The 12,223-nt window shown below is 34.1% G+C and overlaps 1 protein-coding gene and 1 long non-coding RNA gene across 2 annotated transcripts; both read left to right on the top strand.

The window, feature by feature from the left end:
* The first annotated feature begins 5,068 nt into the window (after positions 1 to 5,068).
* On the top strand, positions 5,069 to 6,988 carry LOC146935504 (uncharacterized). Its single transcript, XM_085757634.1, has 2 exons — positions 5,069 to 5,991; positions 6,560 to 6,988. Exons 1-2 carry the CDS (start codon positions 5,097 to 5,099, stop codon positions 6,850 to 6,852), a joined length of 1,188 nt encoding a protein of 395 aa, XP_085613760.1. The 5' UTR covers positions 5,069 to 5,096; the 3' UTR covers positions 6,853 to 6,988.
* A 2,532-nt stretch (positions 6,989 to 9,520) lies between these two features.
* On the top strand, positions 9,521 to 11,978 carry LOC146935503 (uncharacterized). Its single transcript, XR_015033086.1, has 2 exons — positions 9,521 to 9,916; positions 11,679 to 11,978. It is a non-coding gene; the product is annotated as an uncharacterized LOC146935503 (long non-coding RNA).
* The last annotated feature ends 245 nt before the right edge of the window (positions 11,979 to 12,223 follow it).

Raw genomic sequence — 12,223 nt, 5'->3', positions numbered from 1 at the left:
GTACCTCAATCAGAAAGCATAAGTATCCTTCATAACTATAAATAAGGTAAAAGAAAAAAAAAAGAAAAATAATATCTAGGTGATGGAAGAAGTAAGATTAAATTGAAATAGATTATAAACATATTGTTTATTAATTAACATTTTTTAATTCTTTTAAAATGTTTATATTTTTAAATAAATATTTACAAACACCACCAGGTTCGTTTCATGTATTTTATGAAATATAATATTTTACTTTTTCAAATAATAAGCAAAGAAATTGCATCTATTGAAAAAGTCTTGATTACAAGGATGTTATTGTAGAAAAGCACAACAACCAATAGTAAACAACACCACAAATGTCAGATAAAAAATAATAATTTGAAGACAACAGTTAGTTGATAGAGTACACATTTATTTCCCCTGTGGAAGAGTACATTGGTCATTATGCTAGGATACTTGATGTTGATTTCTCTGAAAAAATTTACAAGGATATTCTGGTAGAACGTGATGGTTATCTTTGTAAATTGGACACAATAATGGTAAGTAAATTGGACACACAATTCATCTTTGTAAGAAGATGCGAAAGCATGATAGATCAAAAAGAAAGATGCAAGCACTTTCAATCCACCAATGCTGATAAGGTTATGCCTATTTTTGGCAATCAAGTGGGTAAAAAAGGTTAGCGTATGAGACTTAGCAGGAAATGGGCAACAAGAGTATAATCATGGTCATGCTAAGAATTCTATGACTGCTAAGAGAATTAGCATACCAGTTCCTGTAGCAGTGAATCAGGTTATTTATATTTCTGTGAATCAGGAACTGATTATCAGAAACTGATTAGCAGTGAATCAGCCCTGTTGTCTTTGAAGACAGTGCTGTCATGTTGGAGAAAAGTAATGGACCTGCAGTTGAAAAGTGTCATCCTAAGGATATAGATCAAGCAAAAAATAATGAAAAATCTCCCTGGAGATAACATCGTTTATTACGGCAGGGACTGAACCGGTGCATTATTTAGCAGGAAAGTCAGCTGATGAAGTGGCTAAGGTTGTTTCAAGTGATATTAATACCAACCATTTTGCAGCTTCTCTAGCTTTTGATGACAGAATCATAACCTATGAAGTACAGACACGGACACTGGACACGACACTGACGCGTCCACAGTGATAAAATTTTGTGAAAATGACATAGGTTATGATCCTGAGACACGCCTTCAATCACAAGTATCGGTGCATCAGAGATCATAACAAATTATGCTCACAATTATAGAATTAAACATACCTCTGAGGAGACCTATCCTCTGAGGAGCAAAATATGGCAGATGAATGAAATAACTATCAAGTGAGTGATAGAGAAGCTGATAGAGATTTCACCTTTTATATCTCCAATAGGCAAAAAAAGGTCAAATTGAATCACAAGCATAATAGATTGCAGTAATCCAGTGAACATATAGTGATTATATACAAACTCATTCCAAAAAGGGTGTTAATAAAGAGAATGTCATATGAGTTTTGTTCCTGTTCTCAGTTTTAGCAAGATTGGACAGGAAATGGCATCAATTTCTCCCCTGTTGGTCAAGAAAATTTCTTAGTATGGAGGAGATTCTTGGGCAGGTGGCTGTCTTGTGCATTGGTTTGTGATTTCATTGGTTGCTTTCTTTAGCTTAGTGTTCCTTGAAGGCTTGCTGGTAGCTTTGGTTTCCATAACTAGTTTAGGTTGTAACTTAGTGTTGATCCTTGAAACTTTTATGGTTGTTTGTTTGTTTGTTTGTTTCATTGGGTATGGCTTAGTCCCCCAATTTCTTCCTTTTTTATTTTTTTTTTTTGTTTTACTTTGGCTTAAATGCCTTTTTGGTAAATATTTTTTCATTTTTCTAAAGTTTTAGTACCTCTATTTTAAAATTCAATTTTTGCTCCTCCTATTTCAAATTTTTATAACTTTTGATCCCCGTAATATTTTAAGGTCAACTTTGATGATGTGTACAAGTCATTAATGAGATGGCAAAACACATATGAAGAAGTCCCTAAATTTAATATGTCCACATGTGCCTAGTCATGTCATCAGTGACTTAGACACATCGTCAAAGTTGACCTTAAAATGTGATGAGTGATCAAAAGTTAGAAAAAATTGAAATAGGAGGAATAAAAAGCTGAATTCTAAAATAGGGGCACCAAATCTTTAGAAAAGTGAATGGTTAAATAAGTTTTTGGTCTCTATAAATATATTCAATTTCGTTTTTAGTCCTCATAAAAAAAGTGACATGTTTTAATCCCTATAAAAATTTTCACCACGTAGTTTTGTTTTTTTTTTTTTTAATACTTGTTTAAAACATTATAATAAGTTCCTCCACAAAAAATGAGCTTCACATGTCTAATGAACAAAGTGCACCGTTTTTTTTAGAAGACATTCAAGCTACAAACTATAGATTCTAACAAATTTCGTCTAAAAAAACATTTTATTGGAAGTTATAGTTTGTAGCTTCTCCATTTCTAGAGAAAAATGGGTACCAACTTGCGGTGGCGACAAGTCAACGTATACTCAAACACATATTTAATTAAGAACCATATGAAAAACACCAAAAAAAAATGCACATAAATAAGTTTTGTTCATCACTAAACCCCTCCCTCTAGAAACTTTAACAAAAAAAATCTATAACATCAAATGGATTAATAAATTTAAATTCAAAATTTGTATATCTAAAATATTAATAAGTTTTATATCTAGTATAAAATCATTATACAACTCTTAAACAGGATGTAAACATTCTCCGTGAAAGTTAGAAGAGCAAAATATTACCACTTAATTTAAATAATAAAAAATACTTTAATATTTAAATGATTTAATTGAAAAATAATGACATGGATTATTTTTTATCCAAGCCAGTTTTACCATGTCACGGTCATGTCATTAATGAGGATGACACCTCACCAAAACTGATTGCGGATTAAAAAAACTCAAGAAATGTATAATAGGGAGACCAAAAAGCTAATTTAGAAATGGAATGACTAAAATTTCATTGAAGGTAAAATAGGGTCTACAAAAGTGGATATTATAATATTACCTTAATTACGAAATATTAATAAAGAGAGTGATAGAGAAATGAATTTTTGTCCTCGTAAGTTTAACACATTTCGTAAGAACATTGTATTATATATGTAAGAGATGAAGTTCGAACATCATATTCTCCATTTATTCACCTTAAGATGTGAATTTCAAGTCAATGGGTTACTTGATCCAAAAAAAAATAAAAAATATCCACAAGCACGGCTGTGATGGTAGCTGCAAGGATATTTGATATGCACTAGTGCAAAGTTGAATTTAAGATTCTCCACTTCTCGACACTTAATGTGAGTTTCGGCGCTAAATTCGTAAGAAGGAAAAAAAAATTGTATCATAATCAGGTCATCTTTAACTGTAATTAATTGCATATTTTATTTGCAATAATCACTAAACATCTTCAAGCCATGCCACAAATTCAATTTGTGAAATAATAAACATTATAACATGTGCTTAACACGAGTTAAGATCCTCTTTGTTTTTTTTTTCCTTCTTCATTTGCTCCCTTAAAAATGTTCAATTAATGTCTCAAATTATATAAATGAGTGCATTTATATCATTTATTTACTTTAAAACGATAGTAATGGACATTTCGATTTTATTTAGGAAATGGAGAGAATCTCACCTATCATGTTAAAATAAAATGTATGCTTAATATGACATTCTAAACTAAAGTGTAATTACCACCATCAGATGGATTTAAGTGGTAAGTGATTTTTCATACGGTTCTTAAGTGGTAAGTGATCATGACTCGTGAATTGAATCTTCCGCTATTGCGTAGAGGAAAAAATAATAAAGTTGAGAGGAGAGAACTCATCTTAAATGCCCACTAATTTCTCAACTAAGATTGATCATCAATATTTTTATACAATTTTCAAAACATGCACTAACATTTCTCCTTCAAAAAATTTGTCAAAAAAAAAAAAATTCTCCTTAAAAAAAAAACATTTCTAAAAATTTGAAAAGTATCAAACTTTATTTTAATTATTTTTAAAAATAGATTATTTCTAATTTGTCTTTCATATTTTCTATATTGCAATTGTTTACAACACAAGTCTTCAATTTCCGTTTGTCAAAAAAAAAAAAGTCTTCAATGTCCATGTTAGGAATTTAAAATAAACATCTATTTTAAAACTAAATACTTTTTGAAAAGCAAACAAATTCTTACTCTTTTGTTCTCGTAAGCTTTACTCAATTGATAGGGACAATGCATAATATATGTAAGGTCCGAATTCAAACCCCGGCCACCACAAAAAAAAAAATCCTTACTAAACCTGTGTGTTATGCACTCGTCAAGAAAAAAAAGAAACATTTGATATGTAAACAATCAACATAGTGCCATATTAATTTTTTTTTTTGTGGCCGGGGTTTGAACCAAGACATTGAATATATTATGCATTGTCCTTACCAACTGAGCTAAGCTCACGAGGACATAGTGCAATATTAATCTGATTGCAAACTTTTTAATATTATAATTCAAGTTTCATAATCTTCAGAATTAATTGTATTTAATGGAGGCATCACAGGGACAAAATATGGACAACAGACATAGCAAGAAATAATTTTGACAATTGCAAAGATGTTCATCAGAATTTGCAAGAAATAAGCACCTTTATCAGGTCAATAAACAGAATTTTGATTGTCATTATTTTTTTTATGACAAAAAAACGTCGATTTTATTTTATTTTTATAAAACGGTATCGATTTTATTAGTGTGTAAATATATACAATACCATATGTATATTCTCCCTTCCATTAAAAAACAAGTTTCCTACACTTCGGTATTCCCTTGAACCCCTTCCCCAAATTTTACCTTATGTCTTGCACTAACAAGCATGGATAAAGAAACAATTTAATTTGTCCCTTAAATTCAAATAAAGCTCATTGAATTTGCATTAACTAAAATACATAAATAAAGAAACAATGTTTACCACACATAAAGAAAACAGCAATGAGACTGGGCATTAGCTCCTATAAATAGATCAACTCTCACACTCTCTCAACACACCAACATCACTCATCTCCCTCTCTTTCAAGGTTACCTTCTCTTAAACCAAAAAATGGCCAAAACTTTAGTATTGGTTTTTCTCTTTCTCCAAATAACCTCTTTCATGGCTTTTGCTGAAGAGCTAGAAACTTTTCATCACAAACCATCAACTCCACTTCATCCCCCAACTAAGTCACCGGTTCATAAACCATTAGCTAGCCCACCTCACCACAACCACTCACCATCACATGCACCTTCTCATGTTCACACTCCTTTACATCCTCCTCACCCTGCTAAACCCCCGACCCATCACCACCACCAACATCACTCACCATCCCCTGCTCCTTCCCATGTTCACACTCCTTTACATCCTCCTCATCCTGCAAAACCTCCAACCCATCATCATCGCCACTCTCCTGCTCATGCCCCTATTAAGACTCCAGTTCATACTCCTTTAGATTCTCCTCACCCTGCCAAACCTCCAACTCATCACCACCACCAAAATCACTCACCATCCCCTGCCCCTTCCCATGTTCACACTCATTTACATCCTCGTCACCCTGCAAAACCCCCAACCCATCATCATCATCATTATCATCATCATCACCACTCTCCTGCTCATGCGCCTATTATGCCTCCGGTTCACATTCCATTACATCCTCCTCACCCTGCCAAACCTCCAACGCATCACCACCTCCAACATCACTCACCATCCCCTGCCCCTTCCCATGTTCACAATCCTTTACATCCTCGTCACCCTAAAAAACCACCCACCCATTATCATCACCACTCTCCTGCTCATGCCCCCATTAAGCCCCCAACTCACCACCATCACCACCCTCCGGCTCATGCCCCTTCTCACACACCTCTTGATTCAAGAAGCTTGATGGCTGTTGAAGGTGTTGTTTATGTCAAATCTTGCAACCATACCGGTGTTGACAGCCTAGAGGGAGCTACACCTCTTTTTGGTTTGTTTCTCAACTTTATACGTTTAAACTTCATTTTATTTTATTTGTCTTTTTAATTTACAAAGTATTTTTTTTTATTTTTTTTCTACTATCTTTTGTCACACCAAGCATTGCCTACAATTTTGCATGAAGAATCAATATATATATATATATATATATATATATATATATATAATGTCAAATTGAGTGTATTTTTTTTTCACACCATTTAGCCTAATATTTTATTTACAATGTTGATAGATCTAAAAATATTATTACAACCAATGATCTGTGTCCGTATATACATTCTTGTGTTTTTTTTTCATTGACATGACAAGGTTGTAGAAGAACTTCAATAGTCCCACAAACATATTACACGTTATTAATTCTGCCTACCAAAATAGCACATTATTTAATTATTTCAAAAACACATTTTTTTTATTAATTTTATTTTCTACCTTTTTTATTTGTGTATGTCGATATTATTATGTATTATTTCATAAGAGTTTTGACCAAAACCTTCTCCAATGTTATGTGTTATTTGTTGCTAAAAGACAATGACATTGCTATGTTGTTTTGAAAATTGAAGGTGCCGTTGTGAAGCTCCAATGCGACAATGCCAAACACAAATTGGTCCTTAAAGCCAAGACTGATAAGAAAGGTTACTTCTATATTGGAGGTCCAAAGAACATTGCAGGCTTTTCAACTCCTCGTTGCAACGTTGTTTTAGATAGTGCACCAAAAGTACTAAAACCCTCAAATCTTCATGGTGGTCTTACTGGGGCTCTTCTTAAGCAAGTGAAACGATCGGTGTCTAAGGGGGTTTCTTTAAAACTCTACCCTGTTGGACCGTTTGCATTTGAACCCAAATGTCATCATTAAGGAAAATATGTGATTTAAATTGACATAAGTTTCTTTTAGGGTTTAGGCCTTTGTTTTAACTTTGTGTAAAAAAATGGTCTTTGGATCTTGAATTATCAATAATAAGAAAACGGTTTATTGCATTTGTTTACTTTAATCACTGTTACCCACCGCCACCCTTTTCTTTTTGTATATTTAAATCAATTTTAATTGCTGCATTTTAAGTAATGCTGATAAGGTTGAAAAAGGTGGGAATGTTGCTTTAACTATCAGCCCTGTTGTCTTTGAAGACAGTGCAATCATGTTAGAGAAAAGTAATGGACCTGCAGTTGAAAAGTGTCATCCTAAGGATATAGATCAAGCAAAAAATATTGAAAAATCTCTCTGGAGATAACATTGTTTATTACAGCAGGGACTGAACCGGTGCATTCTTTAGCAGGAAAGTCAGCTGATGAAGTGGCTAAGGTTGTTTCAAGTGATATTAATACCAACCATTTCGCAGCTTCTATGGCTTTTGATGACAGAATCATAACCTATGACGTACATACACGGACACTGGACACGACACTGACGCGTCCACAATGATAAAATTTTGTGAAAATGACATAGGTTATGATCCTGAGACACGCCTTCGGTCACAAGTATCGGTGCATCAGAGATCATAACAAATTATGCTCACAATTATAGAATTAAACATACCTCTGAGGAGACCTATCCTCTGAGGAGCAAAATATGGCAGACGAATGAAATAACTATCAAGTGAGTGATAGAGAAGCTGATAGAGATTTCACCTTTTATGTCTCCAATAGGTAAAAAAAGGTCAAATTGAATCACAAGCATAATAGATTGCAGTAATTCAGTGGACATATAGTGATTATATACAAACTCATTCCAAAAAGGGTGTTAATAAAGAGAATGCCATATGAGTTTTGTTCCTGTTCTCAGTTTTAGCAAGATTGGACAGGAAATGGCATCAATTTCTTAGTATGGAGGAGATTCTTGGGCAGTTGGCTGTCTTGTGCATTGGTTTGTGATTTCATTGGTTTCTTTCTCTAGCTTAGTGTTCCTTGAAGGCTTGCTGGTAGCTTTGGTTTCCATAACTAGTTTAGGTTGTAACTTAGTGTTGATGCTTGAAACTTTTATGGTTGTTTGTTTGTTTCATTGGGTTTTAGCTTAGTCCCCCAATTTCTTCCTTTTTTTTTTTTTTTTTTTTACTTTGGCTTAAATGCCTTTTTGGTAAACATTTTTTCATTTTTCTAAAGTTTTAGTACCTCTATTTTAAAATTCAGCTTTTGCTCCTCCTATTTCAAATTTTTATAACTCTTGATCCCCATAATATTTTAAGGTCAACGTTGATGATGTGTGCAAGTCATTAATGACATGGCAAAACACATATGAAGAAGTCACTAAATTTGATATGTCCACACGTGCCTTGTCATGTCATAAGTGACTTAGACTCATCGTCAAAGTTGATCTTAAAATGGGATGAGAGATCAAAAGTTAGAAAAAATTGAGATAGGAGGACCAAAAAGCTGAATTCTAAAATAGGAGTACCAAATCTTTAGAAAAGTGAATGGTTAAATAAGTTTTTGGTCTCTATAAATATATTCAATTTCGTTTTTAGTCCTCATAAAAAAAGTGACATGTTTTAATTCCTATAAAAAATTTCACCACGTAGTTTTGATTACATAATTGTTTAAAACATTACAATAAGTTCATCCACAAAAAATGAGCTCCACATGTCTAATGAACAAAGTGTACCGTTTTTTTTAGAAGACATTCAAGCTACAAACTATAGCTTCTAACAAATTTCGTCTAAAAAAACATTTTTATAGAAGTTATAGTTTGTAGCTTCTCCATTTCTAGAGTAAAATGGGTACAAACTTGCGGTGGCTACAAGTCAATGTATGTTCAAACACAAATTTAATTAAGAACTATGTGAAAAACAAAACAAAAAAAAATGCACATGAATAACTTTTGTTCATCACTAAACCCCTCCCTCTAGAAACTAAGTAGTTAACAAAAAAATAATCAATGACATCAAATGGATTAATAAATTTAAATTCAAAATTTGTATATCTAAAATTTTTTTTGTATATCTAAAACATTAATAAGTTTTATATCTAGTATAAAATCATTATATATACAACTCTTAAACAGGATATAAACATTGTCCATGAAAGTTAGAAGAGCAAAATATTACCACTTAATTTAAATAATTTAAAATACTTTAATATTTAAATAATTTAATTGAAAAAATAATGACATGAATTATTTTTTATCCAAGCCAGTTTTACCATGTCACGGTCATGTCATTAATGAGGATGACACCTCACCAAAACTGATTGCAGATTTAAAAAACTCAAGAAATGTATAATAGGGAGACTTTATAAATGGAATGACTAAAATTTCAATGAAGGTAAAATAGGGTCTACAAAAGTGGATATTATGATATTACCTGTAACATCCCGCATGTCAATATCAGAACTGTATCAGTCGATCGTCCCGGAGAACTTATTTTGGAAGAAAGTTTAATGGAGAATATTCATTACGTAATATCAGCTTATTACGGGTTAAGTATCAGAGGCGTATATAACACGCTTAAGTCAAGGGCAGTTTGGTAATTGCACGAGAGGACGATATTTATTTGGTGGAGGACTAAAAATATCTCATTTCCTCTTCTCCATTCTCTCTCCTAAGATGTTGGCAAGGCTTTTCTCTTCCTTCCCTCTTCTCCATCGGTTCCCTCTCTTCTCTCCCTACCACACCATGTTATCAAATCTTCTCCCCCATGGATCAAACATCATAGTTTCCTTCTCCTCCTCTCTCAAGAACAACAAGAAGCTTTGGATTGATATCTCTATTTCCTCACATAGAGATTCCTTTGAGACTAGGGTTTTGGTTAGAAAGCTTTGGGTTGGAGTAAAGGTGATCAAGCAAAGATCAAGATGCTATGGATTGCAAGAAAACAACAAGATTGGTTTGGTTTGAACAAAGAAAGCAAAAAGGGGCAAAAAGCTAGGGTTTGGTCATGTGAAGTGAAGATGATGCTTGAAGCTTGGGAATCATGTGTGAATCATGTTAGGTGAGTTCCTTAGATAGCTTTCCCACCTTGAGTTTATGTTATTGACTTGTAAGATAAGAAATGAATTTTTGGGGTTTGCATATAGTGTGTAAGCACCCCTTTTTATGTTATGCATGCTATACTTGCCAATGCTTGCAATTCAAATGTTTTACAAGTTTCCTATGACCTCTAGAATCATACTATGCATAAAGATAATTGGTTTTGAGGTTTTTGGGTCAAGAACACCTTTTATGAAGGGCTGGACTGTCATAGCCCGCCTCGCGAGCAAGTGAGCTCGCCATGGCGAGCAAGACAACCGAACCAGGGGTACTGCTCGCCCCTAGCTCGCCTCGCGAGCAATGCAACTCGCCACATCGAGTAATGCTGCTCGCCTCGCGAGCAAGACAGTGCTTACGACATTGTTTGCTCGTCTCAGGTCTGGTTGACGTCCTATAAGCCGGTGTTACCCGAGCAGTCTTTTATGAAATGAACCCCTCAACCAAGATTCTATTGGCTAATTTTAAGTAAAGATTTCTTGAGAAGGAGCAAGTATTTGGCATAATTAGCAAAGCATGGCAATGTAAGAATAGTAAGATAAGAGCGGGTAGCAAGTCAACCATTAAGAAAGGGAAGAACTAGAGCCTCGGTATAGTTACCGAGAACTAGTATAGTTAGAAAGAATAGAATGCTATGCATTAGTAATATGCTTGATAAGACGCGAGGTAGTGTGGGTATTATCTTCGCATAGAAGCAAGTGCCATACGAGTATGGCAAGACGTGAATCGATTTCATATCCATTCACATGTTAAGTAAAGCAAGTATATAAGTTTACCTCTAGTGGGATCGTTTAAGGATCCGAGGTATAAGAGATAGTATGTATAGATTTTCATACATGCATAAGACTAAGACTTTTAAGAAAGAAAGAGTGTTATGTCTCTTGTTATCCAAATTGGATTCAAGGGGTTCCCCAAGGGGAATGGTTAAGCCGCAAGGGAGCCGCATTTCACTAAGTTAAGGTGTCGTGTCTTTTGTATTCCATCCAAGGTTGGGTACAAAAGGTTCTTCAAGGGGAACGGGGTAAGCCGTAAGGGACCCGCACGTTCACTAAGGGAGTCCGGTGCGCTCTTGCTAAGCATTTCACCGGTAGTACGGGATTATCTTCCGGGGTTACTCCACTCGGGGCTAATCCGTAAAAAGAACCAAGTTAATGATTGTTTGTTACACGCTAACATAATCAATGAAGCTGACTATGCATATTCATCATTCATTTATGTATGATATCATAGAGCCTTGGCATAGACTGTCAAGAACTAGAAAGAATATAGAAGAAGATAGTCAAGAGATAGCAAGCTTGAAAGAGTCACTTTTGTGGCAAGATAAGATAGATTCTTAGATATAAATTATTCAAGTAAGCAAGTAAAGAGAGTTGCACCGACGACGATCTTAGGATTTCCCTAATCGTCCGGTTTAGAGTTGTGTCATGACTTTAGCAAGTGAAGGCATTGATGCGTAAATCGTATCTTGTCATTGCGGTTTTAGTCTCCCCTTGACCGCCATGACACGTGTAAGATGAGAAGCCTATAACAAGTAAGATAAGCCTATGACGGGTCTAGCATGCACTACCGTCTAGGGAAGCAAGACTCCACACACGTATAATCAACCGTCAGGTTGTATTGTAGACACGTGGTGACTATAGGTTTTTCCCCCAGAGGTTGCCTATAGCCTATGGTTAGGTGGAACTCACTGAGACATTATGTCTCATCCCAATCCTTATTTGTTTCAGATATCAGGATGGTTTGCAAGCTAGTAGCCGAATGGATGCTGCGACAAGTGTTGGTTCGTACCCGATGCCGGATGATGTTGATCTTCAAGGATGTATACATTATGTATTAGGAAAGTTTAAGATGTAATCTCTTGTACGAACGCATGTTGTTGTATAAACATTCATTTGAAGTTTCATTGTTGTAAATTTTAATGTATCCAGTACTAAAGATAACGCATGTGCTAGACTTTCTAGATACGTCTAGTATGGGTGTTACATTACCTTAATTACGAAATATTAATAAAGAGAGTGATAGAGAAATGAATTTTTGTCCTCGTAAGTTTAACTCATTTCGTAAGAACACTGTATGATATATGTAAGAGCTGAAGTTCGAACATCATATTCTCTATTTATTCATCTTAAGAGGTGAATTTCAAGTCAATGGGCTACTTGGTCCAAAATATATATATATATATATATATATATATATATATATATATATATATATATATATATATCCATAAGCACGACTGTGATGGTAGCTGCAAGAATATTTGATATGCACT

This window comes from Medicago sativa, chromosome 3 (assembly GCF_051527215.1).
Source record: "Medicago sativa cultivar Bolivia chromosome 3, Bolivia_mono, whole genome shotgun sequence".
NCBI lineage: Eukaryota > Viridiplantae > Streptophyta > Magnoliopsida > Fabales > Fabaceae > Medicago > Medicago sativa.
The sequence above is the reverse complement of the archived record's forward strand: the minus strand, read 5'-3'. Positions and strand labels throughout refer to the sequence as shown.